A 24,426-nucleotide genomic window follows, 5' to 3' on the forward strand; every position below is an offset into this window, starting at 1 on the left:
CTGTTATCTTATAGTAAAACAAAGAGGCCTAACTCATTTCATTCTCTACTTGTTTACCTAATCAAGAGGTAAATTCCTAAGCTGGACACTCAGAGCCTTTTTTCAGCATGCCTCTGCTTTCACCTTGGGATAACTGACAGTGAAAAACACTCTTAAAGGGCACAGGGCCAGAGACAGTGTTACGGAAATTACGGGGAGGGGGGCATTTAAGCTAAGTTGGTGTACGAAGCGATGCCCTTAAGGGAACCCATCAGGGAAATGCATTGGCTTTGTAGCCTCTGTAGGACGAGCTCAGCTCAGCTCAGCCTCCTTTTTGCACGCTCCATTACCCAGACATCTCCTACTGAGATAACAATGGAATCGAAACCTCTCACTAGATACATTGTAAGAAGAGTCAACCTAGACTGCTTCCGAATTGAATTAAACAATAGAATAAGCCTCAAATGTTTGGAAATTTGTATAAAATCGATACTTTCATGTATTCTCTTCATTCCAAAGCCATTTTCTAACTCTGGTCAAGGACCCACAAACGCTTGGCTCCTCCATAATCCAGCAAGCAAGAGATCACGTTTACAGGAGGGGACCCCGAGAGATAATCTCTGAGCAAATGCTTTCCTCAGGACTTTGCTATGTGACAGACTATGCAGACCAAGAGCCCATTGTTCTCTCCCAGTGGGTGCTCAGGATGTTCCTTCCAACACTTAACACGCATTCACAAGTTTCCCAGACCATTACCCATATGTTAATCTTGTTTACCTCTATGTTAATCATGTATAACCCTCCCCTTTAGTGAGGTAATGATGGTGTTTTTCGAACTGTATCTAGGGATGGGATAGGAACTTTTAAATGTTCTTGTTACCCCATTCCCAGTGTTCAACCTTGCCTTGAATGAACCTGTTGCACAATAAACGTTCTCCTTTGCTCCAGTTGGTGGCTGGTCTTCTTTCTCCCATAAAGAACCCATAGGCTTTGCCTGACTGGCCAGGTGGCTGAGTAGCTTCGCACCTGGATTTCCGTAACAACAGACATAGCGGGAGGCCACAATGCATGGGTTCATTTATTTGGTATATGTGCCCCTCCAAACATTGGTACACTTGTTTCCCTTGGGACATCTAACAATAACAGCAATATAAAACAACACCCATTTAAATTATGCATGGAAGCATCAAATCAACACCAAGCCAGCACCAAACATAAAAATCTATGCCAGCTCCTACTCTACCAGACCTTTCCGCTGGCATCACATAATAGACCCAACAGAACAAGTAAAATTCTCCTTTGGTACTGCACTGACATTTCTTTGCACAAATCTATCTATACAGAATACATTGACTACGCAAAAGCATTTGACTGTGTCGACCACAGCAAACTATGGCAAGTTCTTAAATAAATGGGAGTGCCGGATCACCTCATTTGTCTCCTGAGAAATCTCTATGTGGGAGAAGAACCTATAGAACTGGATATGGAACAACTGATTGGTTCAAAATTGGGAAAGGAGTACGACAAGGCTGTATATTGTCTCCCTGCTTATTTAACTTATATGCAGAATTCATCATGCGAAAGGCTGGACTGGATGAATCCCAAACCGGAATTAAGATTGCCGGAAAAAATATCAACAACCTCAGATATGCTGATGATACTACCTTGATGGCAGAAAGTAAGGAGGAATTAAAGAACCTTTTAATGAGGGTGAAAGAGGAGAGCGCAAAATATGGTCTGAAGCTCAACATCAAAAAAACTAAGATCATGGCCACTGGTCCCATCACCTGGCAAATAGAAGGGGAAGAAATGGAGGCAGTGAGAGATTTCACTTTCTTGGGTTCCATGATGTTGGGAAAGATGGAGGGCACAAGGAGAAGGGGACGACAGAGGATGAGATGGTTGGACAGTGTTCTTGAAGCTACTAACATGAGTTTGGCCAAACTGCGAGAGGCAGTGAAGGATAGGCGTGCCTGGCGTGCTCTGGTCCATGGGGTCACGAAGAGTCGGACACGACTGAACGACTGAACAACAACAACAAAAAATCTATACATAAAGGGATAAAAGATATGAAATCTATTAACACAATAACATATGCTACCAGTATTTTTAGATTCCATTGAAGTGCAGCAATAAGTCCCACCTTTCTAATTTCATACTAAATCCTACTGCATACTCAGACTAGATCCACTGACATCAGATTTAGGTTAGTCTATCCATGTGTAACATGAAAGCAAGTTAATTAGCTATCCTTTTCACATCCAGAAGCTGTAACTGCTTGCTTGTAGACCTAGATTTCTGGTAGACCTAGCCCTGTTATACATAGAAATAAAAGGTTGGGATACCCTGCAACTTCACCATTCTACTCAAAGCAGTAGACAATTTGTACTAGAAACTGGACAGGCAATGGCATGGGGCGGTGGGTGGGGGCTTTTCAATTTCTCTGAACTTGAAATTTTGGGTCAAAAGTTCGGTGGGTTAATGAGTCTGCCTTTCATCGTTTGATGATCTGTCCTTTGAACTGCCATGGTTGTGTAACTTAGGAGTCCTTGGTCCAAAGGACATGAAGATTTCAGGGTTTTTAATACTCCAAGGCATTAACCTTGCCAAGTTTTGCAAAGATTAGAAATAGAATGCCAATCTTATCAGGCAAAGGCAGCAGCAGGCGCTTGGGCACTTTTCAGTCAGAGGCACAGCTATACGGATGCAAGCTTTTAAAGAAAAAACTACGGCAGTTTTGCTTGATTCTGCATCTTTACCAAACTGTAGCCAGAATCTTGTTTTCCCTTTCCAACCAAATCTCCAGGCATTTCACATTTCACGCCACCCCAATCTCAGAGCAGTGCAAGATTCTAGGGCTTCCAGGTGCTTACCCAGGGTTTGGTTTCCTTGGAATGAGGTACAATTAAGACTTTAGGATATATGGCTTATTTACACATATACAGTGGTACCTCGGGTTACATATGCTTCAGGTTACAGACTCCGCTAACCCAGAAATAACGCTTCAGGTTAAGAACTTTGCTTCAGGATAACAGAAATCATGCTCTGGCAGCACAGCAGGAGGTCCCATTAGCTAAAGTGGTGCTTCAGGTTAAGAACAGACCTCTGAAATGAATTAAGATCCACTTCTTTTCTTTTATGGTCCATTACAAACCAGCAAATTCACATTTTGCAATTAGTTGATTTTGAAATCTTGCATAACAGCCCTGCTTCCCATGCCATAATCAGGCCCCATATTAATGCTAGAGCCTCAAGGAATGATCAAATTTCAGTTGAGATGCTGCACTGAAGAATTAGCAAGGTGGGAATGGGCTACTAAAGATGAACAGGTGAAATCAGTGATGATAAAATGGGTGAAAGATGTGGGACACAATATACAAATGGATTGGGAGAGGCTATGGAAAACTAATTCACAGCATGTTCTTCATTGAAAGAAAACTATATGAAAATGATGTATTGGTTTAACCCCAGGAAAACTAGCAAAAATGTATAAAACAAGTACCAATATATGCTAAAAATGTAAAGAAAAAGAGGGTACCTTTTATCAAAATATGTGTTGGAACTGTAACGTAATTTTTAAAAATCTGGGAAATGATATATAATGAAATAAAAAATGTTTAAATTAAACTTTTGTTTAAAAAAAAAAACTTTTACTAGGAATTATATGACTGGGATTCCAAAAGATCAGAATAAACTGTTCGTGTATGCTACAAGATCAAGTTGATGTACTATGCCAGGGGTCCCCAAACTTACCTGGCCTCGGGCCGGTTCTTCCAGCGACAATCGCGTGGCGGGCCAGGGAAGTGTGTGCACATATTCGCGCGCACTCGCTTTTTCCGGTGCACTTCCAGGTTGGCGTGGCACCGGAAATAGCTTGTGCCTCCGTAGACCCGAAAGTGCGCTGGAAATGACGTTTTGCACATGCGCAAAAACTATTTCTGTTGCCGCACCAACCCGGAGATGGGCAACCGCACTGCGCTGGTAAGAGCGGGTGGCCGCACAATTGGCTCACATGGGCCACATCCAGCCGATGGGCCTTAGTTGGGAGATGTCTGTACTATGCCAAAATGGCAAAATTAACTGGGAAGCTCAGGAACAAAGAAGAAAAGAAATGGGAAATATTTAAAACATTAGCAGGTTTTTAAATACACTTGTAATGTAATAGAAACTACATATAACTTAGGAAGTTATTTTTTTTGAGAAGTATTGATATGGAGATGAAAACAGAATTAAAAGGACCCATGGATGGGATGGGAGGAAGTCAGTAATCTTGATATGTGAATGTGTATGACATTTTGATGCAACTTGGTTCTTTTTTTCTTTCTTTCCTTTCCCTTATTTTTGAAAATAAAACAAAATTATATAAAAAAAGAATTACCAAGATGGGCAGCATCATGTATGAGTGTCAGGTGAATACACCTTAGGCCTGTGACTTGGCATCTTCAAAGGTCTATCACCAAGCATGCCTACACCAACCAAGAAAGTCCACCCTTAAATTCTGTGTTACCCAGTGAGAGTTGAGGTTTTGTTCTTGGAGCAGTAGTATTTAAAACTGAAATAAAACAAGAGAGAACTAGAAGGGCTGAACACAGCAAGAAGAGTAGTATTCATGCAGGGATGTTGAGGGCAGGGTATGTCACTCAACCAGGAGAGTATCTCTAAACTGAATCTATTTCAAAAAGCTAGCATACACATATGCTTCTGTAAACTTTATAATCCTCCAATTTTGCCAGCTAGGCTATTTACAGGTAGCTTAGAATTCATGTTGGGTGGGGAAGAGAAAAAAGCAGCTACTATGAGATCTATACAAAACTGAAATCATATACAGTACTCTACAACTGAACTGAGGTGGGAGCTTACGAAAGGTGTGCTTAGAATGCTGCAATAAGAAAAAGGACAAGACCTCTATAGTACTAGACAATGGTTTGGTTCAATCTAATGCCAGCTGCACTGATCAAGTTATCCTGTTAACAGCTCAAGCAGAACTTTCCTAGCCCTGCCAATTAGGATATTGTAACTATAGGTACCAGGCACTGAACCTTAAATATATAAGTTTTGAATTGATACCATCAACCATGGGAAGGACTGAAACTGAAAAGAAAGTGTCAGCCAGGATTCAAAGGTATGTGGCCTGCGAAAGAGAAGGGTCTGTTTCCCATCCTGGCAACCCCCAATGACTATGTTATATGGAAAGAAATGGGCCAAGTATAATCAGTTCTGTTTAACACTACTATATATGTATTGTTGTTCTCCTAGAATTGTTAAAGTGCCATAGTGTGGATAACAAGATAATAATGCAGCTATCCTTGCTTATCCTTTCTAAAGCATTAAAAGAATGTTGACAGCATACAGAGTACAGTCTAATATGGTTTTTAAGCAGTCATATTCACCATGGATTGGAACAATATAAAAGGATATTATTTTAAGCCAAGGTATGGTTTAATGAAAAAATCACAGATAACAATTAACACCTGAATTAAAACTATCTTAACACAATACAGTGTTAAACAAAAAGCCCTGTAAAATATATGAAAAATGTATATACAGATGGGAAGGTGTCAATGTTGAAGGATGAACTGAAGTTACAGAAACAAAGTAAGGTTCTAAATGCAAAGCATACTTTACAACCATATATGTCTATTTATTCTGAAGAAAAAAAATTACACAGCCCAGTACCAAAAATTACAAAACTTTTTTTTTTGTTTTCTTCCCTCTTGTCTTGCCTTCAGTTTCTCCAAATGGCTCAACTGTAGATTTGGAATGTTCTTCTTTCACTGTTTTCTTCTTTTCTTTTTTTAATGGTGTCTTTTCAATGCTTTCTAGTTGTTAAAAAAAATATATATAATTTGAAGCCAAACTTTCTGATATTCTCTCTTCAGTGGCAAGATTAGATAAAAATATAAACATTCTACCGTATTTTCCGGCGTATAAGACGACCCCCAACTTTTCCAGTTAAAATATAGAGTTTGAGATATACTCGACCACAGATTCTCCACCCGGCGTATAAGACGACCCCCAACTTTTGACAAGATTTTCCTGGATTAAAAAGTAGTCTTACACGCCAGAATATACAGTAATTATCAAGATATCTTTCTTCTGTTCAAAGCACTTCATTCTAGGCAGTTATCCATTCTTTCCAAACTGACTTGACATCATAACTAAGGGAAACCCTGTGGTAGATGTTTGGAATATGTTCAGAGGCATAAAGGGTAATGGTAAAGGGACCCCTGACCATTAGGTCCAGTTGTGTCCGACTCTGGGGTTGCAGCGCTCATCTTGCCTTACTGGCTGAGGGAGCCGGCGTACAGCTTCCGGGTCATGTGGCCAGCATGACTAAGCCGCTTCTGGCGAACCAGAGCAGTGCACGGAAATGCCGTTTACCTTCCCGCCGGAGCAGTACCTATTTATCTACTTGCACTTTGACGTGCTTTCGAACTGCTAGGTTGGCAGGAACTGGGACTGAGCAACAGGAGCTCACCCCGTCGTGGGGATTCGAACCGCCGACCTTCTGATCAGCAAGCCCTAGGCCCTGTGGTTTAACCCACAGCGCCACCCGCGTCCCTCAGAGGCATACTTTCCTTTAATTCATCTATATGTCATTTGCACGTGGTTCTCATTGTTAGACCTCAGTTTTAGTAAAGTCTCTCCACCCTGATTTACAATACCAATGGCATCTTCAACAAAGAAATTTTGAAATGAAATTGATGGTATCTAAATTTCATGTGTGCTACCGTAACTTCTCACCAAAGCTTTAAGGTTTTCCTTTAATTTTGAATCAAAAGCTTAGAATCTTAAACATTAAGAATTCTGAAATAAGGAGAAAAAAACCATGCACATACCTGCTTTAGATTTTGATTTGTTCTTCAGAATTATCTGTCGATCTTTAGGAGCATTATCATCCCCTGCATTCAATCTACGGTTGTTTCTGAGAGAAGCAGAAATAGGTGCTTCAAGTGCATCAACTTTTCTACCTCTTCTGCTTATTTTCTCATTGGCTATAGGTAGCTTTCCAAAAACCACATTTTGTTTTTCCTGAAAATCTTCCTTTTTAGGAAGGTTGTGCTTCCTTCTGACAGATGTGGAAGGTGTCACTATCTTATTTTTGTTTCTTCTGCCACGTTTTTCAAGTTTCACTTTTCCAATTGCATCATTCTCAAGAAGGGTGCTTTGATTTTCACTGACAGTTTCACCTTTGTCTGGAGGTGATGTTAGAGTGATGCTTACTTTGAGAGATGGGTGTACCCGTGATGGAGTAGTTCTTTTTACTCTCTTCCCCTTTAATTGGTTTTGAAAAACTGAACTACTTTCCAAAGGCATCTTATCTTTTACAAAAGAGGCCTTTCTGTTGTCACTTCCTGGTTCGCCATTACTTTCTGTTGAGATTTCAGAAGGAACTGATTGCTTTCTTCTACCTCTTTTGGAAACATTATCTATTGTCACACTTTTTAAAACTTCTGGCATGTCTTCTTGATTCCCGGTATCAAGCAATATAGGTTTTTTACTTGCAGAAACTGAGCTTGCTGCAATTACCTCATCTACTTTTCTTCTTCTGCCCCTATGTGGCAGATTCTCACTTGCAACAGTTGCAATTTCCAAAACATCACCTGGCTGTTCCATCGCACCTTTGCTTTTGGTTGAGGATGGCAATGGTAAAATGTTATTTTTGAGGGGAGAAAGAGCTGTTACAGGGGCAATCTTTCTTCCTCTACCCCTTTTTAGCCGATTCTCTTTTATAGTGACAAGCATATTTTGGTCTTCTGTATCATCTGCCTGCTTACTGCCACATTCAGTGAGTATTTCAGAAGAAATGGTTTGTTTGTTTCTACCTCTCCTGAGTGGGTTTCCTTTTTCTATCTTCTGTCTTTTTTGTGGACTGTGCTCTAAAAGAGGTTGCACACTTTCCAAGGGCATCTTAGGCGTTTCAATAGGATTCTTTTCACTTTGAATATCTTGCAAAGAACATTTTCCTTGGGTAGAACCAAAGCTGCCCACTGTAGGGCCATCATATGTAAGAGCAACATTTTCCAAAGGAGGTGGTATTTGGCATTCAGGAACAGCTCTCCTCCCCCTGCCCCTTTTTGGCTGATTCTCTTTTACAGTGACAAGCATATTCTGGTCTTCTGTATCAGCTGCCTGTTTACTGTCACATTCAGTGGGTATTTTAGGAGAAATTGTTTGTTTGCTTCTACCTCTCCTGGGTGGGTTTCCTTTTACCTTCTGTTTTTTTGGTGGAGTGTGCTCTAAAAGAGGTTGCACACTTTCCAAGGGCATATTAAGCATTTCATCAAGATTCTGTTCCGTTTGAATTTCTTGCAAAGAACATTTTTCTTGGGCAGAACTAAAGCTGTCCACTGTTGCACCCTCATATGCAAGAGTAATGTTTCCTAGAGGCAATGTCATATGAGATACAGGAACAACTCTTCTTCTGCCCCTTTTCGGCTGATTATCTTTTATGGTGACAACCATGGCTTGGTCTTTTCTGTCAGCCGTCTGTTTACTTTTAGTTGCACATTCTACGGATGTTTCCTGAGAAATGGCTTGCTTGCTTTTCCCTCTCTTGGGCAGCATCCTGTTTGCTACTTTTTGCCTCCTTGCTGGACAATACTTTGCACGAGTTTGCAAACCTTCCAAAAGCACCTTCTCAGTTTCATTAGGTTTCTCTTCATTTTGAATTTCATCTAAAGAACACTTTCCTGGGGCTGAACTAATGCTGTTCGCTGTTGGGCCCTCATATGTAAGAGCAATGTTTTCCAGAGGCAATGTCACTGAACATACAGGAACAGCTCTTCTCCCCCTGCCCCTTTTTGGCTGATTCTCTTTTAGAGTGACAGGCATATTGTGGTCTTCTGTATTAACTGCCTCTTTACTGTCACATTCAGTGAGTATTTTAGGAGAAATTGTTTGTTTGCTTCTACCTCTCCTGGGTGGGTTTCCTTTTTCTATCTTCTGTCTTTTTGGTGGGCTGTGTTCTAAAAGAGGTTGCTCACTTTCCAAGGGCATCTTAGGCATTTCATCAAGATTCTCTTTAGTCTGAGTTTCTTGCAAAGAACACTTTCCTTGGGTAGAACTAAAGCTGTCCACTGTTGGACTCTCTTTTGTAAGAGCAACATTTTCCAAAAGAGGTGGTATCTGGCATTCAGAAACAGCTCTTCTTCCCCTGCCCCTTTTTGACTGATTCTCTTTTACAGTGACAGCCATATTGTATTCTTCTGTATCAGCTGCCTGTTTACTGTCACATTCAGTGAGCATTTTAGGAGAAATTGTTTGTTTGCTTCTACCTCTCCTGGGTGGGTTTCCTTTTTCTATCTTTTGTCTTTTTGGTGGGCTGTGTTCTAAAAGAGGTTGCTCACTTTCCAAGGGCATCTTAGGCATTTCATCAAGATTCTCTTTAGTCTGAGTTTCTTGCAAAGAACACTTTCCTTGGGTAGAACTAAAGCTGTCCACTGTTGGACTCTCTTTTGTAAGAGCAACATTTTCCAAAAGAGGTGGTATCTGGCATTCAGAAACAGCTCTTCTTCTTCTGCCCCTTTTTGGTTGATTCTCTTTTACAGTGACAAGCATATTTTGGTCTTCTGTATCAGCTGCCTGTTTACTGTCACATTCTATAGTTGTTTCCTGACAAATAGCTCGCTTGCTTCTTCCTCTCCTGGGTGCTGTCTGCCTTCTTGGTGGACTGTGCTTCTCAGGAGTTTGCACACTTTCCAATGGCACCTTTTGCGCTTCATTAGGAGTCTCTTCATTTTGAATTTCCTGCATGCCTAGCTGTGATGCAATGGAAGCACTTGTTGGTTCTTCATAAGCACCATCCTTACCTCCAAGCATAAGTTTTTCCTCAAGTGGTACAGAATTATCACATAGAAAATGAACTTTCCTCCCTTTCCTTCTCCTAACATTATTTTCTTTTACTTCTGTTGCAGTCTTTTCCAAAATGGGTGTTTTAGGTGTTGTGTGTCTTAGACTTTCCTTTTTAGCCTCATTAACATCTGTGTTTGTTGTAAATACTGCTTGTATTGAAGCAGCCTTTCTTCTTCTATTTCTTTTAAGTGTGACATTTCCAGCGCTTTCTACTCCTGAAGTTTCAAAATCTTCGTTTTTTATTTTGTCTTGTATTTCTGCATTTTCTTCTAAATCTAAACTTGCTTCAGTTTGTCGAGCTGCCATTTCCCCCTCACTTTCAACTGCAGGTGTGTTGCTTTCAGATTCTTGCTTTAGATTTATTTCAGTGATGTTCTGGTCAAAGTTTTCGTTAGCTTGCACACAATTGACTGATTCTGCTCTCTGGGTGATGCTTTTATGCCTCTGTGTATTTTTTGCATCATGTTCTTTTATGGATCTGGATTCATCAGCTTCCCCTCTTCTAGTTCTTCTAGCTGAAGCCAATGATCCAACAATTTCTATATCTACTGTCCCAGAATTTGCAGCTGGTTCTTTCACAAAATCAATTTTGTCTCCGTTTTCAGAGTCCATTCCCTTTGGCTGATGGCTTTCTGAAACACACATTATTTCAACAGGTTCTATCACTGCTTCTGATTTTAATTCACTAAATGTGTTACAGGCAACATGTCCCAAGTTGTCTTCTAATTCTGAAATATTTTTACTGTTGTCCTTTGGTTTTGGGAAAGGAGATATTCTTTTAGGTGATGATTCCAGTTTTGCTTCTTTATATTCATAGTTATTTCTCATGGACTCTTAAAAAAGAAAAGCACATTCAATGTTATTTCTCAGGATATGGTGATTGTGAAGAGTAGTAAACACACTTATTAGCCAAGAAGTCCCAGAGGAAGTTCTACATTGCTTCAAAAAATTTCTTTTATATTTTGCCATGTGATATTTATATCTTGTGAAATTAATCATTCTTAACTTTAATAATACACCACTATTTGCAGATTATGCCACTTTACAGTGCTTTCCCAAACCTTCATATTTCAGAATCTCCTAAATAAAATTATTCAAGTTTTGTTGCAATTATGAAGAATGCTTCAAGGTGAATAAAATGCAATCAAACTAAGCACTTCTTAGCCACATGTAGCTTTAGAAATACTAAGTTACATTTAGAATGGGCTCACGACTTGACCTAAACATTACCGTATTTTTCGCTCCATAACGCGCACTTTTCCTCCTAAAAAGGGGAAAAGTCTATGTGCGTTATGGAGCGAAGGCACTGGGTGCCACTTCTGCTGCTGCCCACCTCTGACGCTCGCCAGAGCAGGGATCGGCAGCTGCTTTTCTTTCCGCCCTTCCCCCCACCCTCGGGCACTTTCCCTTTGTACATTCCTTTCCCTCAGCAGCAGCTGGAGGAGCTGTCAAAACTTCCTCTCAGCTGCCCTCCTCCCGCCCATAGGCCTCTGCCTCCTCTCCTTCCCTGGGGGCACAATTATCGGGGGGGGGGGCTGAGGGGATTATGGCGGATGAATAGGGTGTCTTTGTTGTGTTTAGATAAAAAAAGATGTTTTTCCTGGTGGTTGTCGCCTTACAGGATTTTTGGCGGGTGGTGGAACTGAACATTTGTATGTACATTAGCCATTCTCTCGACTTCTATATTTGTTCATCAATAAAATCCCTTTTCCTGTATCAGATGGACCTGTGAGTTCTTATGTAAACAAATTGTGTTGGCCAGTGGGTGGGTATACAGAGTTAAAGGAAACAGCAACACATTATTCTGGGAGAGAAAAAGTGGAATGAAGGGATACATTTCGGAGATACAGTGTCCAAGTTTATAACCCAAGCGTAACAGGTTTTCATTGAGGTCCAGAGTTTTATTACCGGTACATTTGTATGAGGCATTAGGAGTTCTATTGGCGGTTTAATGAGGAATGCAGAGGGTTCCATTTGGGCACGGCCACAGGGAAGTGAATAAGGAAAAAAGGCTTTGGTAGTTTAGTACAACATTTGATTCAGAATTTTTTTTTCTTGTTGTCTTCCCCTAAAAACTAAGTGTGCATTATGGTCCGGTGCGCGTTATGGAACGAAAAATAGGGTACTTAGTGATGGGTTCCTGTAGTCCTATGCTGGAATTCAAATCCATTAGATTTGCCCTGGCTTGTTTGTTCAAAAGAACCTTTTGCACAGAGCTCCCACACTTACAACCTAATGTGCACTATACACTCAAGAATCAATGCGTACAAATCATGCAAGCCAGCTGCATCTATTGCCCTTTCAGATACAGTGGGTTACAGACACTTCGGTTACAGACTCTGCTAACCCAGAAATAGTACCTCGGGTTAATAACTTTGCTTCAAGATGAGAACAGAAATTGTGTGGCGGTGGCGCAGCGCCAGTGGGAGGCCACATTAGCAAAAGTGGTACCTCAGGTTAAGAACAGACCTCCAGAACGAATTAAGTTCTTAGCCTGAGGTACCATTGTATACTAACAAAGGTGAAGGTAAAGCATCCCTGACAGTTAAGTCCCAGTCGCGAACAACTCTGGGGTTGCGGCGCTCGTCTCGCTTTACTGGCCGAGGGAGCCAACGTTTGTCCGCAGACAGTTTTTCCGGGTCATATGGCCAGCATGACTAAGTCGCTTCTGGCGAAACCAGAGCAGCCCACAGAAACGCTGTTTACCTTCCCGCCAGAGTGGTATCTATTTATCTACTTGCACTTTGACATGATTTTGAACTGCTAGGTTGGCAGGAGCTGGGACCGAGCAACGGGAGCTCATCCCGCCGTGGGGATTCAAACCGCCGGCCTTCAGATCGGCAAGCCCTAGGCTCAGTGGTTTAGACCACAGCACCACCCATGTCCCATTCAGATATACTGCAAGCATCAAATAGGTACACCAGTAACATAAGGATCCCATTTTCAACCATCAGTCCTATTTTCCTATTACCATTGTGTGCTTTAGGACATAAGATGCACATAAAGAGGTACAATGGCAACAGATTTTGATGCCCACACATTAAAAAAATTAATCTCTGTAACTGCTATGCAAATAGAAAATCAAGGCAGACAACATGCACAACTGTTAGCCGTCTGTGTATTTGAAAGAGCACCCCAAAAGCCTTGCAGCTTTACTGTAAATACTTAATTCAATGATTTTCAACTAGTGTGCTGTGGCACCCAGGGGGAGTCTTGAATGATGGTCAGGGGTGCTGCGGGCAACACTGGCCTCTGTCCCTTTCCTTGCCTCCCTCCACTGATGCCTTTGCATCTCTGCCTCTCAAAGGCTTGCACAGGGAGAATGTTTGAAAAAGGGCGAGGGGCTGCCAGTTCTGCAGGCAAGGGATGACATAACTGGGCTCTTTAGCCCCACATGGGTGCCGCAGAATGTAATTGGTCAAGGGAGCCATGGACCCCAAAAGGTTGAAAACTTCTGACTTTATTTCATTTTAGTTCTGAAATAAAACCATATTTTAAAGCAGATAAATGTAAAGCTGCTACTTCCTTTTTTGAAAATAAATGGAAAATAAAAGGTTTTGTTGAAATAATATTTACATACACCAAGCTCACCTCTGGAACTCATACATGATCCATTATCTTCTTTCATTAAATTCACAAACTCTGGCAATTCAGCCTAGAAAAAATACATAATTATTACAATAACTGACATGAAAAGATGCTCGGCCTATAACCAGTGTTATACAATATTTATAAAAGTCCAAATTGAACTGACATGTGTGTGTGTGGAACTGTGTTAAGTTCATTGAAGATGCAGGTACTCTAATATAGCTAATTTAGTGCTTTGTAAAATATGTATGGCAGTCCTGACCTAGCCTTCCAGCCTGCTAGTTGATTAACTGAATTTCACACGATGCTTCATAATACTTACTGAACATACTAAATATCGAAATACAAAGATATAATGAAAGGAGATGAAAAATAAATAGCAATGCTGCTATAATAAAATCATGAGTGCATCCACTTTGTATCACAAGTGTGCCAGTCACAACTCTAATCATTATTTTGTGAGTGCTGTGGAGTGCTGTGGAGGGAATCAACAAAAATGAATGGCTAAATGAAAGGAGTACAATAAAGAAAGGAAGAAAAGACTTAAGATACTTTACTTCAACAGATTACTAAGAGGCAATAGGTTAGTTACACAATTTGAAATGGAGTATATGATATTTATACATAGAGGGTACCCAATGTCATTAAACACAATGTACAAGTGATCCAGAGATGAAACACTTCGAAGTAAAAGCAGTAGTGATAAATGATATTATGTCCCACCTTTTCTCCCTACAAAAAATAAGACTATTTCATATATATTCAAAACCAGTGATTTTAAATGGCAAGATCTGTGCCAAAAAATCCAAAAAGATTCTAATTAGTACTCAGGCAAGATTAGCCTCAGAGTTGGGAGTAAGGTTGGTTCATCAAAATCAGGTGTTGCTTGTACTGTGGGTGCCACCCCACAGGTAACATATTTGCTCCTGGTAAAAAACACAAAGTAAGCATGTGTGCCTACACTTTGCTTTTCCAGGAGATCACGGCTTGCTGGAACAAGTTAGTAATTCTCTGCTCAAAATGCTTCATTCCACATTCCAACCCAATCTGCGTTCAGAGAAATGGCAGAACTGAATGTCATATAAACATGTCACAGAATCTTGCTGTGCAAGAAAAAATTGGGTCATGTTAATGATTTCTTTTATTGAAATAACTAGTGCAATTTAAGAAGAGACTAGCACGAGTTTGGCCAAACTGTGGGAGGCAGTGAAAGATAGGCATGCCTGGTGTGCTCTGGTCCATGGGGTCATGAAGAGTCAAACACGACTGAACAACAAGAATATAAAACCTTTCTCAGATATTTAATATAGAAGACCTACCTTCTGTCCATCTGCAGCTTCCAACATTTCCTTAACACCTGTATAATCAATTTCGGGACTCGGAAAGCTTTGTTTAGGTTCGGTCATGAATCTCTGCAGTCCCAAGTAGTCATCAACTGGCATAAACTTCTGCTTTGGTGTCTTCAGTAATCGACTAATGCCAATCATATCATCCATGGGTTCAAATCTTTGTTTAGGTGTTCTCAATAGCCTCTGAATTCCTCCCATATCTTCCACTGCTTCCACTTTTTCCTTAGGTGCTTTGATAGCATGATTAATAGTGGTATCTATAGCATTATAGCCCATGAGTAGCATTCTTTGTTTTCTCCTAGTGCTGCTTCCCATCAATTGCTTTGCTTCGTCTGGAGACATAATGAATTTGGAGCAGACAGTGTCATCTGCAACAGACTCCAGGATTTCTTTGGGTGTCCTCAAGAGTCTCTTGACTCCTGAAAGTGCATCAACTGGCTCTGGTTTCTGTTTTGGTGTTCTCAAGACCCTCTTGACTCCTGAAAGCGCATCAACTGGCTCTGGTTTTTGTTTGGGTGTTCTCAAGACCCTCTTCACTCCTGAAAGCGCATCAACTGGCTCTGGTTTTTGTTTGGGTGTCCTCAAGACCCTCTTCACTCCTGAAAGAGCATCAACTGGCCCTGGTTTTTGCTTCGGTGTCCTCAAGAGCCTCTTGACCCCTGAAAATGCTTCAACAGGCTCTAATTTTTGTTCTGGACCTTTTCTTTTATCTTCTATCACTCCCTGTATAGTAGCTTCATTTGCAGCTGTGACCAATGACATATTTTTCTCTACATCTTTTTCTAATGAATAATTCATTCCTTTTGGAGTTGTAGTTATGTCATCTTGCTCAAGAGCAGAGATCTGTGACACTTCTTTCAAGAAGGGGGATATGACATCTTGGTTGTAAAGTTTTTGTTGGCTTGCTGCACTGAAAGGTGATACAGACATCTCTCCTATTAAGAGATATAAAAATGAACTGTAAAAGGAGTATTTAATTACATAAGAAATTACTGTTCTTCCTAGTGGAAACAAGGGACACCTGTCAACTCTGTGCCACCTGATAAGGCAGGATTCTTGAATAAATGATGTGCTGCAGGAAAGGGGATGGTGCTTGTGTAATATCTCAAAGGAGGATAGTTAGCAGGACTAGGAATAAGAGGTACACTTTGTCATGTGACCAAGGTATTTGAGAACAGAGGCAGTAAAGGAAGCAGTAAAGGAGTCTAGAAATGTTGTGAAATGCTGAAAAGCCGCAGAATCATTTAGCATGCTGAATCACTGTGACTCATTTGAAGATGACTCATTCTCTGTATAAGTATTGTATCTGCTTGCAGGCAGACTCAGTCTCTGTGTGGTGAAGCCTGTGCTCTATGAAGCCTGTGCTCAATGGAAAGTCTGTGTATGTTCTGAAGCTAGTTTAATCTTCTGTTCACTATGCTGTTATTTGCAAACAAATTTATTTTAACTCAGTAAAGCTTCTATTCTTTTACTGAAGAAGACTGTTATTAATTTACGCTGCGCAACACACTTATGCCTACTATGAACAGTCCTGAACTGGCCAACACCTCCCACTGCAAAAAGAAATCTGCCCTGCCACAACTATTGAACTTACAGGACTTGTGCTCACACTGATAGTAGTAACAACTCCTGGATGCACTCTTTTGCTCCATTTTTCATTTGCCTAAGGGAAACTTTGGAATTGCATGCACTTTGCCTCTGATGGGGGATGGAAAATAGCACAAATCTTTCTAACAACTGGGAAAGCCAGAACAAGACCCTCCTATGAGCCCCTTTATATCCCAGTGTTACACTGATGACATAGAAAAACACTCTGCTGTGGTGCTCAGAATGTGTACATTCCTGCCACAACAGCATGGTTGGTCAGCCCCAAGTTTTCCAGTGTTCTGCCACCAGCTGAGAAATACTCTCTTTTCAGAAACTTTTTTTCAGATGCATGGGAATTTTTAGTTTTAATCTTGGCTGTTTCTAGTGATAGTTTGTATTTTAGCAGCTGCATTTTTATGACTTTTCTGTATTCACACATTGCATTAATTTAATTTATTTCAACTGCAGTTCTCAATTTTTTGCTCTGCTACAAAAAGGCAGAATTTTGATCTTAAAGCAAGAACAAACTAATGCTTCTTTAAAACCAGCAGTGAAATTTCTTTCCAACGAGCCTCTTGAGCTTGCCGATTGGAAAGTCAGCAGTTTAGATCCCCGCGACATGGTGAGCTCCCGTTGCTCTGTCCCAACTCCTGCCAACTTAGCAGTTCAAAAGCATACCAGTGCAAGTAAACAGGTACTGCTGCAGCAGGAAGGTAAACAGCATTTTGGTGCACTCTGGCTTCTGTCACAGTGTTCCATTGCAGCAGAAGTGCTTTGGTCATGCTGGCCACATGACCCAGAAAGCTGTCTGTGGACAAACACCAAGCTCCCTCGGCCTGAAGCGAGATGAGCACTACACGCCATAGTCGCCTTTGACTGGACTTAATCCTAGGGGTCCTTTACCTTTCTCATAGAATATTTTTCTAAGATGAATTATAACTCCCGGAGAATTACCGCATAAAAACCTATTGAGAATTTGCCAAACGTCATGTGCAGATACGTTTGCTTAGACCCCTACACAGTCAGGAAATCTTGAGACTTTTTCCTCTTCCAAGTGTGAAAAATCACTGTTACCAGACTGGAGAAAAGCTTTAAAACTACTGGTGATATCCAACTAAGTAAAACACAGGGTAGATCCACTGAAATCTACTTATACACAAGTCCACTGATTTCACTGGGTCTGCTCTGTATATTACTTAGTTGGATATCACCCACTATTTCCTACAACTCACATGATTTTCACATGGGGTGATTTCAGGGGGGGGGGGGGAATCAAGTCACCATGTAATAGTTAGCACCAGGGTTATATACAAAACATGCATACCAAACTCCTCTGGAGTGTGCATTTCTGAGACGACTTCTGGTGTTGGTATAGTAGTCTTTTGAGCAGAAGAGGGTAAGCCTTTCAGTGGAGTGTTGAATATCTCAGCCAACCCTGCAAACAGTATTTAAAGTTCAGTAAAGAAATAATCATTTAGTTTGTTTGCAATTGGGAGCAAGGGAAAACATAACTATTAAGAATTCATTCTCTTTGCTTGACTGCTCCCCAGAAGAACAGTCTTATATACAGTGCAATCCCAGACTACAACATCACACAAGATTTTCAAACATTAATGTTCATGACAGTTTACAGCCACATGGTAGTTTATCACCCATTAGTCTGAACAAACTGTGATAGCTGTTGATGATGTATCAAATCCTCTTTCCGCTAATGATTTATTACATTTATTACATTTATTTATGCCATGAAGACATTTTCAACTTTAAATTATACTAGTATTCTATACATCTATATTGCATGGTTCAATAAACCCACATACTTTCTTGAAATAGGGAAGTCCCTACCCCACCTCTAGCGAGCACCAATGCTTCCATGTAAAATCCTGATTTCCTTCCCAGTTCCCCAGAAGTAAGATTCTTTCACTCTGGCAAGCTGTGCTTCCATAAAAAACCCAGCAACTGTCAACAAAAATCAGGCAGGAACAGAGGAACCACACCTCTTTTCTTCTCTATATTGCAGTATAGAAATAGAAGTAGTAAATTGCAGTATAGAAGGTTTGGACCTGATCCCTGCATCAGGTCTTGATTGGGCCCAGTGCTAGCCAATGAAGGTTGCAAGACTGGCTTGGGATCAATCAGATCTGGGCTATCTCAGCCCCACCCCTTGAACACCCCATTTGTGGCTTCCTGCTGGGAGGGGGTTCTCTGGCTGGCTCAGCCTGAAGAGTAGGGCAGCGGGACACCTGTGCTCGATTCAGACCCCCAGTATTATATATTTTGAAACACTGGGGGAAAGGGAATTATCAGGGCTCTGCATATATGCTGCTACACTACAAGCACTGAGTTCAGTAAAGAACAGTTTCCTTTCTAAGTTTTTAGCTACTGAAGATGACGAGATACTTTAAAGTCTTAGCCTGATAAGATCTCACTAGCTAGTTTGAACGATTCCTAACAACTAGAAATGGACCTTCAGTACCCAGCATACCCATTTCACCGTTACTGAGAATAGTAAAACAGAATTAAGCAAATCTAATCTAAATTAATGATTTTTTTTTTTTTAAAAAAAAACATCATTGTGGGGTGGGAGAGGGCGGAATTAAAAGACTAGTGCATAATTAAGACTAATATGAGTTTGGGAAATTACTAAATTCACATGCTTCCAGATTAAACAGGTAATTCGGGATTTTAGCAAAAGAGCAAACTTTCATTCAAGGGCATTTAAAACCATTATTAGTATGATGAAATGGCTGTGTATTCGTGGGCCATTATATGGTGGTATTACTACTGTATTACACTTGGTTTAGATATTGAACTACCTTTAAAATAATATCATAGTGCCATCTGTTGGCAAAGCCGAGAGTTGGTAAGTTAGCATGGATAAAAATCTTACTATAGTCAAGAATGGGTAAGTTGTCAATGTTAAAAACCACTTAGTGCCTTATATTCATCACTTTCCTGTACGCATGTTTACAATACAATTTTCTGGCAATTAGGGATTGATAAGACTAAGCAGCTTTTATTTCTTAAAGTTTTACTGTGCACCTAATGCTGTACTGCAGAGGAACACACACTATAGGTTTTACAGTGGTACCTCTAGTTACAAACTTAATTCGTTCCGGAGGTCCGTTCTTAACCTGAAACTGTTCTTAACTAGAGGCGTGCTTTCACTAATGGGGCCTCTTGGTGCCACTGTGTTGCCAGCACACGATTTCCGTTCTCATCCTGGGGCAAAGTTCTCAACTCGAGGTAACTCTTTCAGGTTAGCGAAGTTTGTAACCTGAAGTGTTTGTAACCTGAGGCGTTTGTAACTCAAGGTACCACTGTACATAGAATTTTAATTTTTTAGCTATTAAATCTGCCCAGATTTGCATATAAAAATAGTTGAATGCAAGCAGAAAGCTTATTTTGATCATGAGATGACTGTTTCTGACTAACAGTTGTGCTGTGTGGGGAAAAGCAACTAACTCCTAATCTGTTGTCACTTCCTCTTGCCTGGGAGCAGAATGAACCAGAGCTGGAACTAGGATAATCTGGTTACAGGTGGGTAGCCGTGTTGGTCTGCCATAGTCAAAACAAAATCGAAAATTCTTTCTAGTAGCACCTTAGAGACCAACTGAGTTTGTTCCTGGTATGAGCTTTCGTGTGCATGCACACTTCTTCAGGTATCTGAAGAAGTGTGCATGCACACGAAAGCTCATACCAGGAACAAACTCAGTTGGTCTCTAAGGTGCTACTAGAAAGAATTTTCGATTTTGTTTAGGATAATCTGGATGTGCCTAAGGATACTGAATTGGGAGCTTTCAATTTAGCAAAGACCCAAAAGGGCTTTGCAAGTTTATATTCTCCCAGACTGCTCCCCCTGTTCCTTGCAGGTTGTGCATTCCTACAGCTCTGAGCGTCTTGCTGGGTTCAATATCACCTAGGGTAGTCCAGTCCTAACCCTACACTTCTAGAGGGCTGGGAGCATATCAGAGTAGCATGCTGCAGTGAAACAAAAGGGCTATTGCCACCATGCCCTGCTTGTGGGCTTCCCATAGTGATCTGGTTGGTTACTCCGGGAAACAGTATGCTGGCCCAGAAAGCCTTTGGGTTAGCTCCAGCAGGTCTTCTTAAAAAGTTAACAAAACAGCACCAATCTATTTTATCCTTCCATTCAGTTCTGTGGATCAAAGCCATAAGAAAGTGTTATAACAAGTGCCATCTTAGGACATTAACTTCCTCATATGATAGGATAAATATATCTTAAGATAGCCCTAGCAGCCAATGGTTTTTTAAGAAATGTACTTGGAACTTTGTGACATACATGGACTTTCTCCACTACTACAGCTTTATCCTTGCAAAAACATAGTCAGATATGTTGAGATATATTGACTAGTTGAAGGGCACCAAGTAAGATTCATGGATGAGCAGAGATTTAAACACAGGTCTTTCTGGCCAGTCACTGACTTAAATGGAATGCTGCATTGTACAAAATAGGTTTTATTTTGTTAGAACAGCACTAAAGAACCAAGTTCTTTATATGACCAATCCAACCATTTTCCATGGGATGCAAGTGAACTCCTTATAGGCTTGCAAAATATTTGGTACAAGAAAAAAAATCATTTCACCAAAACACTAACAATTTACCTGTAAAACTTTCATTTAAGTCATCATGTTTCTTCAAAGGATAGTTGATCATCACTTTAGGGACTTGTACACCGACATTCACAATACTGGTATGAGCTTTTCCAATCACAATTGGAGCAGGGGAATTTGCATGGCCGGTAGTAAAGTGACCCTTGACTTTTCTTATTGGTGTTTTGAGCATGGAAACATTGTTCTGAAAACAAAATATACAATTAAACCTTTGAGTCTGATCACTGAGGCTCTGGGTGCATGTAGGTCCTGGTACTTGCAGCTCAATTACCATTTACTTCAAAGTTGGATACAGTTCTGAATGTTCAAGCCCGGCATGCACAATAAATCCAAACCAAAAAAAAGCAGACAGAGCTTTCAGCCATTTTTCCTTCTTGAAACATTTTGCTGCTTGGCAGCAGCAGAAACTACAAACATGGACCTCACACCTGGCCAGTCACATCTTGCGTCCCCGACAACATACAGTGGTACCCCGCTAGACGAATGCTTCGCTAGACGAAAAACTCGCTAGACGAAAGCATTCGTCTAGCGGGAGGCTGCCCCGCTAGACGAAAAAGTCTATGGGGCTGCCTCGCAAGACGAAAAAATTTCGTCTTTTTTTTCGTTTTTGCGGAGCGCGGCTCCCATTGCCGCTCCGCAAGACGAAAACCCCGCTAGACGAAAATTTTCGCGGGACGAATTATTTTCGTCTAGCGGGGCACCACTGTACTAAAAATTCTCAGTGCATTGTTGCACTGATGCTTAGGGTGGCTGCTGAGATGCAGTCTTGCTTTTGCCATTTCTAAGCCATTTCCATCCTTTTACTTAAGTAGTACTGAGAAAAGACTGCAAAAATGGCATAGGAAATCCAATTTTGAATATCTTATTTGATTCATTCCATTTATGTATGTATTTAATATAGATGTATTTGAGAATAATAGTATAATAGTACAGAATAGAGTCCAATCTGCTTAACATCCTGTAAGGCTACTGAGTATTACACCCATATTACAGATTAGATGCTTGACAGAGTATGGCTGATCCAATGATTTCGTGGCTGAGCTAAAGTTTGAACTGAACCTTCCTGGTTCATTACATGCTGTTAACTACATTGCATTAAGCAGCATGAACTCTAAAGGATTTAATTGTAATTGTAGTAGTTTGAATATAGAAAACTCACTTTATTCCTAAAGTATGGTAATCAAATAGTAATTCATAGTTTGAAATATTTGAAAACAAGAGGAAAGCTGTGTGAAAGGCATTTGAAAACTTTTCTGGCTCTTTCCCTCTTTGCAAAAAGCTAATATTACGGTTGGAAATGTTTTAGAAGTGTCTACCCATCTACTTTCAGGATACTGGGTACTTGGTAATTGTTTGACAACAAACAATAAGATGTAGTCCTGTTTCTCATGCGGAGATCTGCTTTGCATGTGCACAATGTTGGCTGCAAGCCATTGTTCTTACAGATCATTCAGCCTGCTTTACTTAACTTACAAGCTTTTAAGTAGCAAACATGGCTCTTAAAATATTATTTCTTTTTGCTTGTAGGCCAGTATGTGGGCAAGCCACCTTGGTTTGTGGAGAAAACATGGTCTTGCTCCATCTACCTGACATTGACTGCCTTTCTACTTGCTCTCATCATGCACCTAGAATTCATCACCATTCATTTTACCATATCCTCTCTCAAAAGAAAAGACGATGCATACTCATTAACATTAGCAACATCAACTTATTCATAATTTTCTCAAGCCTAGTTTTAACCTACTTTACAAACTGCTGTGCTTTATATTACTCTCATATATACTTCAATATGGTAATTCAGGCTGGTTTCATTATCCAAAAGGCATCCACACCCCAACAGAAACTCAGAGTAGGGGGAAATCATCTGATCTGCACATTTGCTCTGGAATTCCATGCAATTATTGGGGGAGGGGCAAGGTGGAAGACATTTGAAGTTGCCTTATACAAAGCAGAACTATAGGTCCATCCATCCCAGTAATGTCTATTCTGACTTAGTGGAATAGATCTCAAGCTGTCTAGAAGTGCCAGGGACTGAAATTGGTACGTCAAGCAAACAGACCGTCTATCAAAAAGATAAAGACCCTTCCCATCCCTGGTTTCAAAGAATTCCAGACTCTGGTGTTTAATGACTGGAAAAGGGAATGTTTCAATATATTTACTAAATGTGGGGTATTAGTTTTGATCATTGCTAGAAAATTACCTTTGATGGTTTTGTTGAGCTCTTCTTGGCTGACCTCTTCTTGACAGATCTTTTAAGACCACATTTTGCAGCACTGCTTACTTGAGATTTTGGAACACCCTGTTTCACTATATCTGCCCAAGACTTTGCAACTGGAATGATAATTGTTCAAGATTGCTAGTTATTTCTATGCTTAATACACATTTTTAATAAAGCCAACATTTACTAGATTTGTAGATTCATTTGTTCTAATGCATTTTTAAGCCAGGGTTGTCATCCTGATGCCCATGAAGGCTTTCATTGGTACCCCTGGACATGTGCAAATTCCAAGCTTTAATTTTTTTTAGTTAAAAAACCCACAACTGTCTAGCCCTCCTACAAATAGAGGACAAAATGTGCATGTATCTTCTAAGCTAAGCCAGTGTTTCTCAAACTTGGTCCCTAGCTATTGTTGGACTATAACTCCCATTATCCCTGACCACTGGTCTTGCTAGCTAGGGATTATGGGAGTTGTAGGCCAACAACAGCTGGGGACGCAAGTTTGAGCAATTTCTGTGAAATGAAATTGAGTGTGGTGTGGCCACCTTGTATATTTTTCCTGGTACTGAGTAATGTCCCATTACAGCATCGGTGTGATCTCCACAATCAGGATTAGCAGGACCTAAATGACTTCCCATGGTAAGCATAAGATTGAGGGTGGCTGCCTAATTCTGTGTTAGACCATGCTCCCCATTGCAGCCATTGTGTTAGGCCACACACCTCTCATAGTAGCCATTTTGTGATGGACACCCTCAGTCTATGAGAATTCAAACTGTGCCCAGTGATCCAAAAAGGTTGGCAACCCCTGCAGTCTTTTATAATATTAAGATGCTGTATCTGATTGATTTGTGGAACATCAAAAGACACTAATAAAGCAATAATGACAAACCTATCAAGTTGGCTTTGGAAGCACCACTTTGCCTTTTAGAGTGAATTACACCCATTACTCCACTTCTCCTACACAAAGAACTTCTCCTTGGAGTAGCATTTTTGTTCCTCTTTGTTGAACGAGCAGCTTTGCATTCTTGAACAGTAGGTTCAGATGTCTTTACTTCAGTGAACTCTTCATCTCTGTTCATCTGACTGGAAAGAGCATCTTGTTCTACTGAAGGTGGGCTGGTAACATGAGAAACTGAAAAGCGACCTCTTCTTTGGGGTGCATCGAAAGAAAAAGTGGCTGGGGGCGAGGCAACTGGAGACTTGTGTGCTGTGGGT

At 40.6% G+C, this 24,426-nt stretch overlaps 1 protein-coding gene across 1 annotated transcript in view; it reads right to left on the reverse strand.

Annotated features, from left to right (window-relative positions):
• Positions 1-5,399: 5,399 nt before the first annotated feature.
• The window catches only part of MKI67 (marker of proliferation Ki-67), a 35,347-nt gene continuing 16,320 nt past the window's right edge, over positions 5,400-24,426 (reverse strand). The window contains exons 10-17 of the mRNA XM_033149407.1: positions 24,101-24,403; positions 23,194-23,324; positions 20,985-21,177; positions 17,683-17,793; positions 14,742-15,706; positions 13,426-13,489; positions 6,819-10,667; positions 5,400-5,798 (exon numbers count right to left, since the gene is read on the reverse strand). Of these exons, the coding sequence (XP_033005298.1) occupies positions 5,662-5,798; positions 6,819-10,667; positions 13,426-13,489; positions 14,742-15,706; positions 17,683-17,793; positions 20,985-21,177; positions 23,194-23,324; positions 24,101-24,403 (5,753 nt within the window). The 3' untranslated portion in view covers positions 5,400-5,661. The remainder of the gene's footprint in view (positions 5,799-6,818; positions 10,668-13,425; positions 13,490-14,741; positions 15,707-17,682; positions 17,794-20,984; positions 21,178-23,193; positions 23,325-24,100; positions 24,404-24,426) is intronic.

Source organism: Lacerta agilis, chromosome 5 (assembly GCF_009819535.1).
Source record: "Lacerta agilis isolate rLacAgi1 chromosome 5, rLacAgi1.pri, whole genome shotgun sequence".
Lineage (NCBI taxonomy): Eukaryota > Metazoa > Chordata > Lepidosauria > Squamata > Lacertidae > Lacerta > Lacerta agilis.